Raw genomic sequence first — 18,720 nt, 5'->3', positions numbered from 1 at the left:
CTGAACTCCACTGACTCTCTCGGCCGGCGTCCTCGGGCATATATATAGGCCCCGGCGCAATTCCAGAACTCACGAGAGTGGCCGAGGCCTGTCGCGTCATTCCGCGCCGACACGACGGTAGAAATCTCTCGAAAACACGCGTCGGCGGCTCGCAGCTGGCAGGTTTCAGATGACAAACTAACTGTCCGCGCGGGGGGAGCGAAGGGCTGGAGGGATCTAAAGCGGCGACCCAGGTGCGCACTGCACATCTCATGTTACGGCGTGCACCTGCGCGTGACGCGGCCTTGCTAACGTTCGTAACAATATGTAAAACCAGTGCATGAAGAAGTGTTAAAAAAAAAGGGATATGAGGTCTGTTTTAAAACATTCCTGGATTGTTTTTTTTTTTTTAATTTGTAGGCTTTATCTTGTACTTTTGATCCTTGAAATGTGTGAAGTACGTACTCTACTCTAAAGTTGATGTGTACTTCTTTCAACCATAGTCTTAACGAATTGATATAAACAGATCCTAGTTTTCCATGCACCGGGACATAATTGCTGCATAATTTGCAGTAGCACTTTCAAATTCAGCTTAGGTAAACAAATGGTAGTTTACAGATGTAGACACACACTTGTGTCAAAATCATAAAACTTAAAGTTGTCATTAATACGCTAGTTTCGAGATATCAGACACTTACTCTATTGAAACTCGAGCCTACAAAGTGCTATGAGATTTTATAACCGCAACAAGGTGCTAACTGAGTCCACCACGACATGTATTTTGCAGCATCCTTTTGGCACTCAAGCTGATCAATATTGGCTGCAGTCTGTATTATATCATCATCCACTTCCGAGAACTTATGTGTGAAATTTCTATGATCTTTTGAGTTTCTTCACAGTTCCATTTGCAATTTTTTTTTATCATCCTGTGAATTGTTTTTAATGTTTTTAATTTTGATGATTTGGGATTCAGGAATAAAATAACTTTGTTTAAAAGAGAATGACGACTTGCAATGAACTCACATCTCACATTTTATTTAAGTTTGACATGGCCGCGGCCTAACTGTCCTTATGCTAAGCGGGGGTTCGCGTCGATACATGTACTGAGATTAATTTGTGGGCGCCACCGTGCAAGGGGCACGGACCCGGGAGAGACTCTTTTTCAGGGCCGTGACGTCGGCCATGTGAGGCGTGATTTCAACCCCTAAAGCCAATCCTAGTACTCGCCACTGGTCCGCTCTCAGCGTCGGGCACGCTCTTCACCTATGCAGTGGGCTCTTACGGCGTCCCACACGCCGTCACACTCAGGATGTTCAAATAAACAAATACAAATAAAATCGTATGCCATGGTTTATTAGTTACTACTTCGCCTACGCCTTTGATTATACCACACAACGCCTGCGGCACGAATCAGTTCACGCGGTGCGACCTGACCACGTGGTCACAATCTACAATTAGGTAATTAGCACAAAAAGGACCATGGTGGTCACTCGTACAATTATTTAAATAGTCCCCCCGACCGAGAGAAGCCCCGAGGAATTACGAACGAAAGATATAAGATGATTAAGATTTAACAGAACTACTTAGCAGTGCAGGCAAGCGGTGAGGTCCCCGGGGTGCTGATGCGTCTGCTCTCGGTCGGTGCTGGCGAAGTACTGCGGTGAGCTCAGGGCTCCGCTAGCCTAACATGGCATCTTCGCGCCGAACCAATTACCGTTATACCTATTTACGATTACGTGCCACAGGAAGCTACAGGTAAAACATGAAACACTCTACATTACACCTAATGCATGATAAAAGCTATTAACTAAAATTACAACAATTTATTATTAACGATAACCAGTCCGGCTTCGGCGGACTTCGGTTCGCCTCGTGCATGTTTGGTACGTATTTTCGTTGTTTATGCCTTAACTAAATGTTAATCACTTAAAGTACATAAAACACTCCCGGCCGATCTGCCGTCACACGCCACTTGGGGGTAAATAAGCAAATAAAGAATTACAATGTTTATCTCTAGTTAAAGGGGTGTGGCGCACTGCTGCTACAGCGCCCTCTTGACGTCCGTGGCGCGCTATTCAAACATAACCACCCGGCTACGTACTCAAGACGGATGTCAGTACTGGAAGTGTGACGGGGGGTGAGGGGAAAGGCTTCTGGGGCGCAGGCCCGGTTGACGTCAAGTTCATTGATTTTCAATGCTAAAGTACGTAGTTAAATTTAAAAATGTAATTTTTCATGTTGCAAAATATTTAAATCATGCAGAAAAGGTTTGTCATTTTAAAAACAATTTCCTAAGGTGTGGTAAATTTATTTTTATAATTTCACAAATGTAAAGTAACTTATATTTATTCAAATATTAGATATAATTTAGCCTACAGTATTGAATAATTTTGTAAATTATACTTATGTTGAAAATCAGTTTTTTTTTGTATATTATCTGTATGGTTATGGCTTCATGATTAAGGCCCTTCCTATACAGACTCTTTTAACTGAATGGTCTGAAGATAGGCATGCCATTTGTGAAATTCTTGTGAAAGCTCTCTACATAAATATCTGAAATTTTCTGTTGGTGTCCAATCCAGACAGTCCAAGAATTTTTTAAAACAAACTATGTATGTGGTAATCTACATTTATTTTAATTATATAGTGCAGATTGGTTATATTTGGTGGATTTGGTAAGATCAACTTTTTTCCCAGTTTGTTATTTATTGTTTCAGGACTTTTAGTTGATAAGTGAAATAGTAAGTTAATGTTTTGAGTGTGAATCAGGGAATCTCGCATTTCTGTTTATTTTTTTTACTATTCTGTGTATATTTTTATTTTATAATGTGAACACGCAGTATTTTTTTCACTCTTCTGATTTTATGATGCTTTCTGTGGCCAAAGCTACTCAGTTAATGTGCTTTCAGCTTTCCTTATTGGAAATGTGATATGTTTGCCCGCACTCTCTGGGTCATGAATAATTTTTGCTTGTGAATGTTGTTTGATCTTTATGTAACTGTGATGTTATTATCAGGTATGCAGTTTTGTCTTTTTTTGTCTTGGGTTCTTTGTGTTATTTGTCTGTTTAATTGTTATAGAATTTTGCTACTATTTTTTAAAAAAAGTGTCTGAACTTAAAATAATGTTATAATCATGGGTTTTTAACATTTTACTTAGATTCAATTTGCCTTTAATTTTTAAATGAATATTAAATATTCTTTCACGGAATGAGGTGGCGCAGTAGTAAATCACTGGACGCATATTCTGTAGGACTTGGGTTGGAATCTCGGTCATGCCAACCTAGTTTTGGCTTCCCAAGATTTCCAAGCTAAATAATTCACTATTCACTTGAAATAAAATTTTGGCATCCCAGTTTGGAGTTCATTAGTGTCGCATGTTTCAAGTTCCTGTGTAAGATGAAACAGTGCTCGTTACCATCATTATTCATTAAGATGTTTGCGCCGAGCTCCAACTAGATAACATTTATAATAGACCTGTAAAAAGGCACCATTCTTTGTGATTAACACTGGGCAATTTTGTAGGCTTTAGAGTTTAACTATGTCTAACTGCATTGCGGAAAATTTTTTAAGCTGTACTTATTTAGGCACATTGAGGGTGAAATTTTAGTTTGCAATGAATTGAATGCACACTATGCAATGGAAGTTTAACAGAATGCATATTTCATCCAGTCGAGTTCAAAAACCACATGTACAATGTAGCATATGGTTTATTTTATAAATGAATGAAATATATTTCATGTAACAAACAAATTGAAAAACACAAGCACATATATATTTTAAAACTACTTGTACCTAATTTTTCTAACACTGCTACCAGTGAACACATAGTGACTTCTAACATGCATACATTAGTACACGCACCCTTTTTTTAACGAGTAGTCTTCCTCCCTGTTCTATATGAAAACTAATGTTGTTTATTGCCAAGTACTTCCTTACTTCCCCAATTATAAGATTTAAAAGTTTTCTGAATATGTAAAGTGAAGGGTTAAAAAAAATGTTTGCTCTTGTGTTACTAGAACTGTGCAATTAATTAGGAACGTTTTCCGTAACAAGGGATTCCCTATAAATACTTTCCAGTGATATCTGCATATAGCATACCACATTGTACACATTACACTCAGGCTGTTTGCTTTTATGTAGTTTCAAACCACTGTGTATATGTGATGCATGCTCGCTGTTGATGTTCACTTTGGACCTTGATTATAGCAGGCTGTGGTGTGTGTTTCAGTTGGACCTACACGAAGCGAACCGGAAACTAGCGAACGGCGCGATGAAAGCTGGCGAAGAAACTACCGCTCTTAAGATGCAGTTGGAAGAGCAGAAAAAGCAACTAGAGGATCAGAGACGCAAGCTGGATGAACATAAAAAAGGTTTAGATAGTAGAAGTAGGATGTTAGATGAGAAGGAGAAATCCATAGCTGAAGCAGATTTGAAGCTCAAGAAGAGGAAAGAAAAACTAGACCAATTAGAAGCACAGATACAAAAAGTAAGTAATAAAATAAATATGGGGCTGTTATATCATGAGTTCATAAAATCATATGTATCCTATCAACATTGATTGTAAGTTTAAAAATATGCAATCATTATTAATGATTTTATTCAAACATATGTGTAGATTCTTTTTCAGTAACGTAAATGGCTATTAATCAGATTATTAATTACTATAATTTTTTGCTCATTGCCGTTATTAAGAATACTTACACTAAATTACATAATGTTATTAATGTTTGATTGAGAATCATGAGCAAGCAGTCTTATAAATTATAAATCCAATTCATAATTTATAAGGAGGTCGTAATAGTTTAACTATTATAAAGAGGCCCATTTATGTGGCAGCCCCCTTTTACTATATAATCCTTTAGAAATGCTAACAAAAAAGAAGTTCCTTTGATATAAACATTTTTGTAATGTTTTATTTGTTCCCTGATAGGGTCAGTTTTTAAACATTTAACTGTATAATGATCAATAGCCAAAATGCAGTCGACCAAAGCTTATTAAACTTGCATGACAGGTGATTTAACTCATGTTACTCTATGTGCTAGCCATCTCAAAAGCTCTATACTTGAAGCGTGGCGCTAGATGTGGTAAGACACGTGTCCAGCTCTCCAGAGGACCCGGGGTCGAATCCTGTTCCAGCCATCCTGATTCTTGATTTCCCCGTGTTTCCAAGACCACTCGTGCTGGAATGGTTCCTTGCTTGAAGGCAATCCCTTTCCAGACATCATTGATCCGTGTTAGGCTCCCATCTCAAATCAGTGGCGGATCCAGTGGTTCCCTGGGGTGCCGGGAGGGGGGGGGGGGGGGGGGTTTTGAAGAAACTAATGTTTTCCCAGTTTTTTTTCCTTGAAGAGATAATTTTCTGCGGTGTGGGTGGTGGTAAGGTGGGGCAGGCGGGAGGGGCTTCAGCCACCGAGTCCTCGCCGTAAAGCCCCGACGACGAGGGTCCTGTGTGGCGGCAGGGGGGCGGCGGGCCGGGCGGGGACCCGGAGCTGCGCCGGCGGCTGGCGGAGATGGAGCGGCTGGTGGAGGGGCAGGAGAAGGAGCTGGAGAGGGCGCGCGACGACAGCCAGCGCTCGCAGGTGGAGATGGAGCGGCTGCTGCAGCTCGTGCAGATGAGCCAGGAGGAGCAGAACACCAAGGAGAAGCAGATACGCGACCTCCAAGAGCAAGTACCGCGGCCTTCCATCCTTCTCTCGCATGGATGGGCACAGAGCAGTTCTCTGAGAGCCCGTCTACAATATTCCGAACCTGTGCGTGGTCCGTGTCCTTATCCGACTGTGAGTGACGTCACATGGTCTCACTGAAAACTGCCCTGTCCACAATTGCGATGTCCGAATGTATTGTCACCAGAGTGCTGTAAATGTGCCAAACCAAACGTTTTTTGTTCATTGTTTTTGTTGCTTTAATTAGTTCGAGATCGAACTTATGAAAGTTATGTAAGTTATAAGTGACTAAACAACACCTTCCGTTTCCTTCAATAACAAAAACAAACACCGCGTTTTCAAACGGGAACCGGAAATTCAAATATCGCGAGTGTTCTGTTCTTTTTCTGTGTCCGAAGTACACAGGTTGGGACAAAAAGTTCAAATTTGACGAATGTCTTCGGACCAGGTAGGTTCGGACCTTCGCCCACTTGACGCATGACGTCAGAGGGTCACGTGGACCAATCAGCGACGAGTGTCCTTCGGACACAGTTTAGGACATTGCTATTGTAGACGGGCCAAATTTTAGATGCGCAGTCCGCAACCAACTAGTTCTTTTACTCTGTTGGTCAATTTGTTCTGATCCGAATCATTCTGGTTTAAAAGCTCATAAAAAATGTTACTGATATAGTTGTGGGTACAATCAATTTATTCATGCCATCAAGTGAAATTACTATAGCAGGAATAAATTATAACATTATCATTTTGAATTAAAGTAATGTGGCTTGAGAGCACCCTCTCGGAAAATATACCAAATTTTCTGGTGAGTTTGTGAGCCAGCCACTTTACAAGTGTGGTAGATTGAGAGGGACAAGGAATTAGAGGTGAAGAGCCGCGAGATGAGGAATGGTAGAAAATGAATGAGGGAAGGAACTAGGAGAAACTAACCTTTAGTGAACTGTTAAGCAAGTGAACCACAGTTTTAAGTATATTTTGAAGAAATACTACCTATTGTAGCCGTTACCATGATGGACTACCGGAAAACGTTTACATAGTTTTTCGTTTCGTGGTCCGTAGACCCCAAACAAAGCCATCGTCAACTCAAAAGTGTGTGTGTGTGTGTGTGTGTGTGTGTGTGTGCGCGCGCACGTGTGCGTATAGACACAATAACTGCCATAATTTTTCACAAATCACTTTCAAGCTAATACATATTATATAGTACCTATATATAGTATTTTTGTAAAAAAATTATAACTTTATCTAAAAACAGGGATTAAAATATGAAATTTTTTAAAAAAACTTGCTTAGTATCAAATTTGTTAGAATTTATTTCAAACCATCTTAATATTATCTTAAAATTTGGTTTAAATAAAATTTATATACAACCATGCATTAGTGCAATAGATGAAAAATAGAGTTTTAAAGTTAAAAAAAAAATTGAATAACTAACAACTACCTTAGTATGCATAAAATAAATTTGTTCTCAGCTATTTAATGCTGGATGCATTGAGTCAAAAACATTCAAAATATTTTCACTGTATGGAAAATGAGAAAAATTTTAATCAATAATTTTGTAATATTGGCAAACATATAGGATGTTATGAACATTAAGTTCTTAAAATGTTCAAGAAGTTAACAGAATTTTCCAAAACATTTCTAGAAGAAATGGATACTTCGAAATCTGCTATGCCTGTAGGCTGTGCTGAAAGGGATTTTTTTTGTTTGTTTAAATGTCATTGGACACTTGACTTATGTGTACCAAAATTGAATTGGCAAGACCACCGTTAGCTGATTGAATTAGTTTATTTGTTTTACATTACATTCATGGTTATATATGGCCGAATCCATAATCATATGGTAGGTCAATAACTTGCTTTGTCTGTGATTAAATTGACACAAGGTCGATACGGATGAATTACCTAATTAGTTTCCCTGCATAAGCTAGCCAAATGCCAAGGTGCCAAGATGCCAGAATAGAACAAACATTCGTTATTTGAGCAACTAAACAACATAGATTGGAGCTCCTAGGGTGAATGGTTGTGTTTGTTCAGACTGCTGCTTGAAGTCCAACTCGGGATGGATAAATGAATGAAGACATTGCATTAGCACTGTAGTTTTGTGGTTAAAAAGCTCTTATATAATTTTAAAGTCATTAATATTCCAATTTATTCCAATTTATTCCGTAATAAAAAATACATACTTCCATATTTTCTTCCGTTCTGACTGTGCAACTAAATAAGTTTGATAGTTGACAAACAAAATATAGAAAGTTAGGTTTCTTTACAGTTTGTTAATCATATTAAGGGAGATGAATATGAGCGGAAAGACAACAAAATGGTATCAGGGTTTTTCATGCAATAACAATTTTTTTTATTATTTCATATTTAATATTGGCCATTAGACAATGATCACACAGTAAGAAATTAACAAAGCCCTTAATAGTGTCCATTGACTGTTTTATTAAAGTTGTAGTGATCCCCAAGATTGAATTAAATACTAAACTGTAATGAATTCACAGGGTTATCTGTTTGAAGTAGCTAGTAACTAGAAACTTCGAGCATTCCATTAAATTATATACGTACTATGCTTTAACAATGCCAAAATTTGGAAATTATATTATTTAAAATCAGGAGAATCTAAGAACTCTTGAAGCCAAGATGGCTTTTTCGGTTCCTATTTCTCCCACTTGTAAGTTCATTCTTATTGCTAATGATTGCAATTTATCTCGTCACTTTAGAGTGTGTACGGTTGTTTGCTGTTTAGCTGTTGTACTGCTGTTCAGATGTAAGCAAATTCGGCATGCTGTCTGACTGCGCGTCACCAAACTTCATAGACAAGTGTGGGAGACAATGATCCAACAAGGCATGCATGATGCAGTCTAGCATTAAAGAAGGGTTTGGTGAGAGATAAAGAGGAATAGAAATAAAAAAATAGTAAAAGAGTAAATCGAGTAAATTGCGAGATTAATAGAGGTAAATGAAATAAAGTATGTGCAGATGGTAAAATTAGCCCTCACTTGTTCCTAAAATGTTCTGTAGTTATTCACTAAAGTACATATATAAATATTTAGTGCTGTAGAGTTGAAAGCAGAAATGACAAAAATGTATGACTCCTTACTACTGCCAAGTTGTGCATGTCTACGTAATTGTATAAAATTTCTACATTCATGGCTTTTTCTTCTGATAAAAAATTAATTAATAGTTTTCTGCCTATAAATTATTATGACAATAATTTTTTTAAAAACATTTAGTATGTGTATTTCACACCAAACAGAGGTATAGCCTTATGTTAAAAAATGTTATCTCATTTTTTTGTTTGATTTCAGAGCCTTAAAGAATGCCCAAGCAAAGATGAAAAGCCAACAAACTGCCAACGCACAAATGGAAGAATCGCGCAGACGAGATGAGGTATGACATAAGGGTTGTCTTAAGGTAGACGTAGAAGTGTGTAGAGTGTGTAGAGAGAAACACGCAGTAGAGCACATGCAGAAGGCGGAGGAGGTGGGATAACAGGATGAGGCAGGGGTCGAATGGCCAAAGGACCAAAGGGGATGCTGTTACACACGATAAATAAGACACTGTAGGTTGGTGGCACGACATTTGAAATTTATTAACATAGCTACACACGTGCTATCCACAGATATGCTAGCATATTATCTTTGAAAGATTTGTGCAATGGGAGTGCATGACTTGATGTAAGCTTTTGGACATACGCCATTGCTAAGCACTTTTTCTGTAGAGGAAAACTAAAAAAATACCCAAAAGACAAAAAACACAAATTAAGCAAAACATTGCTGTTGTCAACAGGATATAAACACTAGATAATATTCCATTACAGGAATATGGTCAACAAACAAAAGAAAAACAAAGAAAAATGGACTAAGAGAATGAAAAAACCCCTACAAATGATGGCAGCACAAAAATATTGAACCAAAAAAGAAAAAAATCAGCACAACAGTTGAAACGAGACAAAAACACGACAAAATGAAAAGTTTTTATATCCTGTTGACAACAGCAATTTTTTTGCTTAATTTGTGTTTTTGTCTTTTGGGTATTTTTTTATTTTTCTTCTACAGAAAAAGTGCTTAGCAATGGTGTATGTCCAAAAGCTTACATCAAGTCATATGCTAGCATTTTGTAAGTGATCACTAGGGACAAGATTATATGGGAATTGCAATAAAACCATAATAACACCAAAAAGCATGTCAGTATACCATATAACATCGAAATGCAGTTAATACACCATACAGCATCGAAATGAAAGTTCTATAATGAAATCAAGCAGCATTGAACCAAAACTTAATTCAAAAACAAAATAAAAAACTTTTAATGTTTGAAACTCAAGGAATGTCATTATTTCCAAACAAAATTTGTATCAAAGTGCATAAAAATGATTTAATTTATTTGATAGTGCATCTCTTGTTGAACCACTTTTAAACTACAAAAAATGCTCTCAGACTTATTTTTTATTATTCTGAATGTATCTGTTTTAGACAAATTTACTATAAATTATTTTATCATTAAAATGCAGGATATAAGCATTACATAACTTTTGTGGAATTAGTATTAGAAAACAGAGTTTATCAAAATGAAAACAATAACTTCAAAATCTTCTGTTTTAAAAATGAAACTGGACTAAAAATAAACCCATGAAATCTTGTGTCTAGTGATCACTGATCAGTGCTGCACTTGTAGCGCGAGCTAAGTGTCGTCACCTGGCGATCACTGCACACTCTCGGCAAGAAAGGCAGACGGCAGGCTTGGGATGTTTCGGAGTGAGAGGGAGTACACTAGTCGAGTTCAGAAACTGGCATCATGCACTTGCACACAGCTGCATTCCTTATGATTCACTTGTTGCACTCATGGGCCCCACAATGCACAGACCGCACTAAAGGACAAGAGAAACTGAATGTTAAAAAGGAGTTAGGGGTTGATTGGCCAGAATTGGCGTAGGGGGAATTTGAGGCCCAAAGGTTTAGATCAGGGTTTCAACCAGTAATAAAAAATGTTATCAAATTCTAGTAATACAGCTCAGAAAAGTTGCAAAATCATTGAGTTTTTTTTATGGCACCATAAAATATAACCTTTGATATTTTTCTTTTGTGCTCAAAATAATTAATAAATGATTATATAAAGTGACATTATCACAATTTTATTTATTTTCAAAATGAAGTTTTTGTTACAGAGTGCATTATACAAAAAGAAATTGCTCAATATTGAAATTGGTAGTAATTTTTTTTTTTTGCTATAACTCACAGTAAGAAAATATAAGTATTTTTTTTCTGCATGTTTAATTCTTTAATTCTATGTAATATTATTTCATATTTTTGGATAATTTACATCATTTTTGTTTGTTTTACATACCTTCATTTTAAAATAAATAAATTTATAGTGCATAAAATTGTTTTACATTTTTATTTCATTCTCATATATACAAGTTAAGTAGTATCAGTTTTATGATTCTTCTGGCTGATACCAACTACTTTTTTTTTTTTTTTTTTTTAAATTTCTGGAATTTCTGTAGTAACAACAGACGTGAAAAATAAGTTATGTAAGATTTTATATTTATTAGTTAACTATATAACTGTTTAATGAGAAAAATGTATCTATTTCTATATAACTGCTATTTTATTTGAAATTGATTGTAATTTAATTTACACAATGTGTCACAATTCACTTAGTTTTAATTAGTGCAGTTTATTATAGTGTAATTAAATTTAAAAATAGATTATGCTATAAAAAGCACTGATAATGGTTGTCACAAGTATGTAGAAATATCTATGTGTGTACATAGCATGTACTGTATGTGGTGTGTGTGTCATTTAACTTCTAACTACATATCTTATGCAAATTTGTTAGTCTCCACTTGCCTGTGAAAATGAGTTTAAGGGTTTCTTATAGTTACGGCTTATCGGTTGAATTTTTCAGGTCGGGACAGGTAATTATTTTTAGGGTCAATGCATTTATGAAAATTCTTTGTTCATAGGTGGCTTGATTGTTATGTGTGTACTGTTGCATGCCGGGTCTATCTCCGTCATGTGTTAGTGCAGATTAACACCTCTTTTAGTAACTATAGATTTTTTGCATCATAACTAAATGTACATATTTAAAATAATTTCATGGACATATTCCATTCCTAGTTTACCCTGATTGTCATAAAAGAAACCTTCTGAATGGACCACAAAGATGAATACATTAACACATGGAGAACAATGTCACATGCCTTGACAGCACAGCTAATTCGGTGGAATGAATTTTGTCAGAAATATTTACAGCGCAGATGAACACAGTGGGCTGAAAATAACGAGAGAGTTTGTTGTCCATTCTTGAGGATTTTTTCTAAGATAACCAGTGTGAACCAGCAAAATCATTTAACCTCTTAATGCCTGAATTATGAAAAAGAGACAAAATTTTTTTTGTCATTATTTTCTTTTTGTTTCGGATATAAATAACACTCACATTATAAATATCAAACAAATTGAAGCATATTTAATACAAAATCCAGGTTTGTAACATAACCAGGCCACAATGTTATACTATCAGTATTTTGCATTTCAATTGTTACACAGTCACCGTTATAATAATAATTCTTTACAGGAAGCTTTTTTTATTCAAGAACCAAAATTTTTGTATGGTAAACAATAAAATTTGTTAATGCATATTATTACAGTAGATTATAAAATGCAAATATAGTCATAGCTCGAAACAAAGTAATAGCAATGCAACTTTACAAAAAGCCTGCAATACTCATACAACACACTTGCACACAAAAGCTCTTATGGTCAGTAACAAAATTATTTTACATGTTTTTATTTACACAGTTGTAGCTAACTAATAAACATAGCATTATAACTTTACAAGACACCTGCAATACTCAACATGCATAAACATCAATATTGAACAAGATCCTGGTTGGTAAAAACAGATATTTACATATTAGTTAGAAACCAACTATAGCAATAGAGCTTTGCAAGAAACTTTAAATTATTGCCATGGAACATATTTCAGTTTTCAACAATATAGTACTTGAATACAAAACTCCAATCATTGTTGACATTTTGCAGAAATAAAATACGAGGTTTTTTTTTTCAACCTTCGATCGGCTGTAATAAAAAAAGGGAATGAATTGGGAAATTATTTTAATGTCAAAAGAAACGTACATCTTTACTCTATTTTTCCACATAATCACCGTGCAGATTGAGGCATTTGTCGTACCGATGCACCAGCTTTCCAATACCCTCTGCATAAAATGATGCCTTCTGCCTATTCAGCCACGTTTTAACAGTGCTCTGCAGTTCATCATTGGTGTTGAAGCGTCGTCCTCCAAGCCACTTTTTCAACGTGGGGAAAAGGTGATAGTCACTCGGTGCCAAATCCGGATTGTAAGGAGGGTGATCAAACATTTCCCATCAAAATCTTGCAAGGAGTTGTTGTGTTACGGCGGCACTATGCGGTCGGGCGTTGTCATGAAGCAAGTCAACACCATGACGCCAGCTGATAGTGCACCTCTTAGTCGCACAGGCCGTGATGCCTCTCCGACACCTCTCAAAGCCGTGTGCCACGAACACGCCCGCGCGTGCAACATGGTGCAACGAGTGTGAGTGCGCCGAACGACCCGCAGCTAGCACCACTACCGGCCACCTCGGCGGAAGCACTCCGCCGGGTGTGGCAATGTGCTTCCGCCGGACTATTGCATTCAAGGGCACATGTTTTCTCTCACAGACATAAACTATGTAATGTATATTTCATCAAATGTTTTTATTTGTTAATTCAATTCTTCAACGTGCGAATAGGTCCTAAACTTGGCCGCGTCTGTTTCCCGCGCGCTGCGCTTCTGGCGCACAATTGGCAGGCCTGCTGTAGCGCTGTGCTACACGAGCGAGTCAGTACCCACCGGGAGCTCGAAGAGGCTGGTCGTCTTCGCGCAACGTTGAGAGGCCACCTTCGCGCCAATTCCGCAACCGCATCTAGATCGTGAGTTACAACACCACTGGCCGTGCATCACCGCGCAGGTCTTAGCAGCAACGTCCGCCACGTACTGTTCGCTCAAAACTCCCCCCTCTCCATTGTAAGCGGGGTCATCGCCGAACAGCCGTACACGCGCAGAGCTCTCTAACCCCGAACAGTCGCGGCCAGGGGATGGATAGCACCATGTAGAGGTTGATGTGTAATAAAAACCACACTTCACGTAGCGGAGTGTATCTTTTGTAGTTTAAGGCGTCTTGGGTGGCCTAAACAGCCCAAGGATCACCTCTACGGACACGTCCCTGCCTCCCGCCACTTGGCCGAACCCAAACCCCGAGACCCATTCCGCAAAAACTTGATAGCTTTGACGGGGAGGCAGCCGGAACGGTGTCAACCAGATGTCAGCATTCCTCTCCGCGTGTTGCGTATCAACTGTCTTAGCCGTCGTAGTGTCGCGCAGTATGCAGCAGCACTGATTGTTGTCCCTGGCTCCATGAAATCAACCAGTAGCACACCTTGGTGATCCCAGAACACTGTAGCCATCTGTTTCTTGGTGCTGAATGTCCGTTTGAACTTTTTCGGCTTGTTTGGAGAATAGGTGTGCATCCACTGTTGTGATTGAAGTTTTGTTTCTTCATTATCGAAATGAATCCATGTTTCATCACCTGTCACAATTTGAGTCAAAAAGGGTTCACCATTGTCTGCGTAACGCAGCAAAAACGACAAGGCTGATGCCATTCGCCGCTCCTTGTTGATGTCAGTCAACATCTTGGGTACCCATCGGGCACAGATTTTCCTGTATCCGAGATTGTCTGTAACAATGGGATATAGGGCTGACCTTGAAATGAGCGGAAATTGTTCAGACAGTTCTGAAATCGTGAATCGACGTCTCTCATGAACAACTGCATCAACTCTCCACACTGTTTCATCTGTTGCTACCGACTTCCTTCCTTGGCCACCTTCATCATGAACATCAATACGGCCTTCGCAGAATTTCCGACACCACTCTCGCACAACGCCATCGCTTATAAAGTTTTCACCGTACACAACACTCATTCGGCGATGGATTTCTGCTGCAGTGTGCCCTTCTGCCTGTAAGAAACGGATGACTCCACGCAGCTCGCATTTCACCGTACAGTTTATCGTTGCAGCCATGTTGACATTCCCATAACCAAGCTTCAACTGAGGTGTGAGGTGGCCGCTCCACATGGTTGGTGGAAGGGGGTAAACACTACGAGACGTGTCGATTCGTGTACGAGCGATTAGGGTATTGATTAATGGGCATGCCATGGAGAAATGAAACTGTAATCACACTGCAGGGCACTGTTAAAACGTGGCTGAATAGGCAGGAGGCATCATTTTATGCAGAGGGTATTGGAAAGCTGGTGCATCGGTACGACAAATGCCTCAATCTGCACGGTGATTATGTGGAAAAATAGAGTTAAGATGTACGTTTCTTTTGACATTAAAATAACTTCCCTATTCATTCCCGTTTTTTTATTACAGCCGATCGGAGGTTGAAAAAAAAAATAACCCTCGTACATAAAAATTTCATTGTTGCTGATTTTCAATGCAAACATTTTTACTGGTGAAATTCACTAAAACAATTTCTCTGAGTAGTAAAGCACAGATGTACACTACATTTTTCACATTTTACAGCAGTTAGGCCCTAGCAGCTTGGTAACTTTAACCTTTGGCGCTGGATCTCCATTTTGGGCCAGTGACCTATTTGGTCTCGCCTTGATGTATACTCTGGCATAGGTGCTGTTGGTTCTCTTCGTTTTTTCATCTCGAATTGTCTTTCGAGTGAATCAGAACAAGGTCTGCCCCTTTTCTTCCCTTTGTGCTTGCCTTCTTTGCAAAGAGCTGATGCGACTTCACATCGAAACCCCAAAAGGTCCAGTCGGTCCTTGTGACTGAAGTTCTGTACATCACAGTGTCTACGATACATCAACCATCCCTTGACTAATACCATGTCTATGTAATGGAAAGATATACGGTGCTAGTACTTCTTTGAGCGAAGCTGAATCCTATAGTACGAGATTAGTCCATCAAGCAAATCAACTCCACCCATGAAAGTGTTATAAGTGTTTACTTACTGCTTTTGGGCAAAACCTCAATTTTGGTTTTCCTGTCAAAACGTTTTACTTCTCCTAGAGGGTATGCACAGTCAAAAGTTGATGCCAGTGTAACGCCCCGATTATCGAACCATTTTATTGCTCTTATCTCTACACTATTTACTTTTGTGGCAACTTCGTCAACTAGGTATTCCTCTCCCTTGTTTCTTCATTTCTTTGTCAGTTTGGAACTGCAGGCCAGGAAAGCGATTCACTCTGATTGTACCAAGAACTCCGATACCAATTTCTGCGAGCACAGAAAACAGCTTCAAGGGCGAAAACCAATTGTCGCAGTACAATATATACCCTTCATGTCGGAGAACATTCTCCAGCAGTCGCAAAACTATATTTCCACTAGGGCCTATGTCAGACATTCCTTCAACCGGGGCTATACTCCCCGTATACATTTCAAGGTTGTGAACAAGGCCATTAGAATCAGACAAGATGAATTCCTTGTATCCCCATTTGTGAGGCTTTTTTGGATTGTACTGTTTTAAAACAGATTTTCCCTTATGGGGAAATATCTAAACAGATTTTCCCTTATGGGGAAATATCTGTTCATCTACGCACAACATCTGACATAAACGTAAGTTTTTGAACTTTTTCTGCATTTCATCATTTAGAGGACGAACTTTGAATAACCTGTCACGATTCGGGTCATTTCGAGATCGCAGTTTCGTGTTGTCATTGAAGTGAACACAGGATTTTATAAACTCCCAACGATCACGTGGCATAACATTGGCAACTGTCTCAACTCGTGTTTTTTGCCCAATACATGCGAGACCGAGGTAACCCAAAAACAGACATGAATATGCATGAACTCCTCGATTTCATTTGTGTCCACATTCAAAGGTCTGTTTGGGTTTTTTTGGACTGAAAACAGATTAGATTACTCCACAATATTGTCCAGAACATCCTCATCAAAAAACATCCTGAAATAGTAAACAGGGGGTTCCACCTCACTATATACCTCATGTAAATTATATGTTGAAGATTGTTTTTCACTGTTTTCTTGAGAAACTTTTTCCCAGTGCAGTGATGACTGAGCTATCTTTGCAGTTGATGCACACACTGGAGTTGATTCATCACTGCTAACGTCAGAACTATCAGAATTATCAGACAATACATTACCAGATGTACTCCTAAGGGCTTGCCTTTGCTGTCCGGATGTACCTACTAGGTAAAATAGTCTTGGTTGGGATCACTGTCATCTAAATCACTATCATTGCTATCCTCAGGGACAGCAAAATCAGTTCTCAGTTTCCTGGAAGTTGTGTTTTCCTCCATCTACAAAAACAGAAATAATTATGTGTGATAAATAACATAAGCAGTACTAATAAAAATAAATAACAACAAAACACACATAACCTATAATTTTCAATACTTTTTCCATTGTTGCCTGTTGTAACAAATATAATACCTACAACAAGAACAACGTAATAAACACCAGTACAAGAATACTTGAACTAAAATATACTAAATTTGGGGTAAATGTATCAAACTAAGAGGAATATATATATTTACAGCCATATCTTACCTTCAAACATAACAAAAAAAATACTATTTCTTGTCGTTCCAAACACAGCGGTAACAAACAATATGGCAAACATTTATACAAAAAATAATTCTCAGAAATGCCCACAGAGTGCACGCCCACAGAGTGCAGTAAATGCCTTTTAATGTTGAATATGTACTAAATAAATGTATTAAAGTAAAAATAAACACGCTGGCACCATTTTTTGGGTAACGAATAAGAGAAAATTTGTATGTATCATTTATGATACAGTAGGCAGTAAGAGGTTAAAATCAATATTCACCATAACAAGAATAATTCTAAGTACAAACTAACTTTATGTAGTGCTTGCTCAGTATTTTAACTGTGATTTCCTCCAGAACTAATACTAACATTTACTTCTGTAACATTCTCTTTTTCTCCTCAACCTTTACCTTTCCTCCCCCTATGCTTCTTGCACTGCTTGCATTTACGAATTTGCGTTAATAAGGCTGGCCCGGCCGGGTTTCTTAAAAGTTTCTTTTAAGCCTTTTTTCCATCTTTCGTTTCCCCATCTTGATTGCCCCGCCTTCTTATTTCTCGAACGTTTCCTGAGTTAGGTGTTTGTTTTGTGACGTTGTTTTGTTTTACTCGAGTTTGTTTTCCTCGTGCGAGCGAGCACCCCAGTTTTGTTTGTCCCGCCGCGCTGTTGAGTTGTGCACGGTCCTGGTATGTCTCGCGCCCCCCGCCCCTCCCCGCACGGCAGCAGCAGGCAGAGGAGCGGGTGCTGGAGCTGGAGCAGGACGTGAGCGACCTGCGCGAGGCGCTGCTGGACCACAGCAAGGCGAGCGGCGCGCGCACGGCCGAGCTGGAGGCGGAGGTGGGCGCGCTGGAGGCCGCGCTGGAGCGGCACGGCCGGCTGGACGAGCTGGAGGAGCTGGTGGGCGTGGTGCGGCTCAAGGACGAGCGCATCGAGGAGCTGGAGGAGGCGCTGCGCGAGAGCGTACGCATCACGGCCGGCCGCGAGCGGCTGCTGCTGCAGGAGGAGGACCGCAGGAAGCAGATCATGGAGAAGGTCCGTCGGCCACCGTCTGCCGACCGGTCTCCTCTTCCCCCCTCGCTCTCTCATTTCATTTTACAACATCATTTTCACCGTAGTTCATTTCTTCTAAGCAGTGGTGCAAAAACTAAATTTCCAAGGGGGGGGGGGGGGGGTGCAATATACGTTTTTATAAAGAATCATCGATCCCCCCTATTGGAACGAGGGGGGGGGGGGAGGTCCTCCCCCGGGAATATTTGTATTTCAAGGCGGAAAATGGTGCTATTTAAGCAGTTTTATTATCTAAAAATTGATTACACAGCACTTTGTTTGCCCCCGTTTGCCCCCACTTCCAGGTTTCAGAGGGGGGGCAAAATACCCTTGCCCCCCCCCCCTCCCTGTTGTTGCACCCCTGCTTATAAGATATAAGTAATTTTACCCTACCAGCAGTTGTTTCGATGAGTCCGCATACCTTTTCTTTAGGC

At 39.1% G+C, this 18,720-nt stretch overlaps 1 protein-coding gene across 1 annotated transcript in view; it reads left to right on the top strand.

Annotated features, from left to right (window-relative positions):
• Nucleotides 1–18,720, top strand: part of LOC134530281 (trichohyalin-like) — a 289,318-nt gene that overhangs the window by 252,735 nt on the left and 17,863 nt on the right. The window contains exons 13-16 of the mRNA XM_063364988.1: nucleotides 4,210–4,467; nucleotides 5,441–5,646; nucleotides 8,949–9,030; nucleotides 17,963–18,271. Coding sequence (XP_063221058.1) covers nucleotides 4,210–4,467; nucleotides 5,441–5,646; nucleotides 8,949–9,030; nucleotides 17,963–18,271 — 855 coding nt within the window. The remainder of the gene's footprint in view (nucleotides 1–4,209; nucleotides 4,468–5,440; nucleotides 5,647–8,948; nucleotides 9,031–17,962; nucleotides 18,272–18,720) is intronic.

Source organism: Bacillus rossius, chromosome 3, assembly GCF_032445375.1.
Source record: "Bacillus rossius redtenbacheri isolate Brsri chromosome 3, Brsri_v3, whole genome shotgun sequence".
NCBI classification, from domain to species: Eukaryota; Metazoa; Arthropoda; class Insecta; order Phasmatodea; family Bacillidae; genus Bacillus; species Bacillus rossius.
The sequence above is the reverse complement of the archived record's forward strand: the minus strand, read 5'-3'. Positions and strand labels throughout refer to the sequence as shown.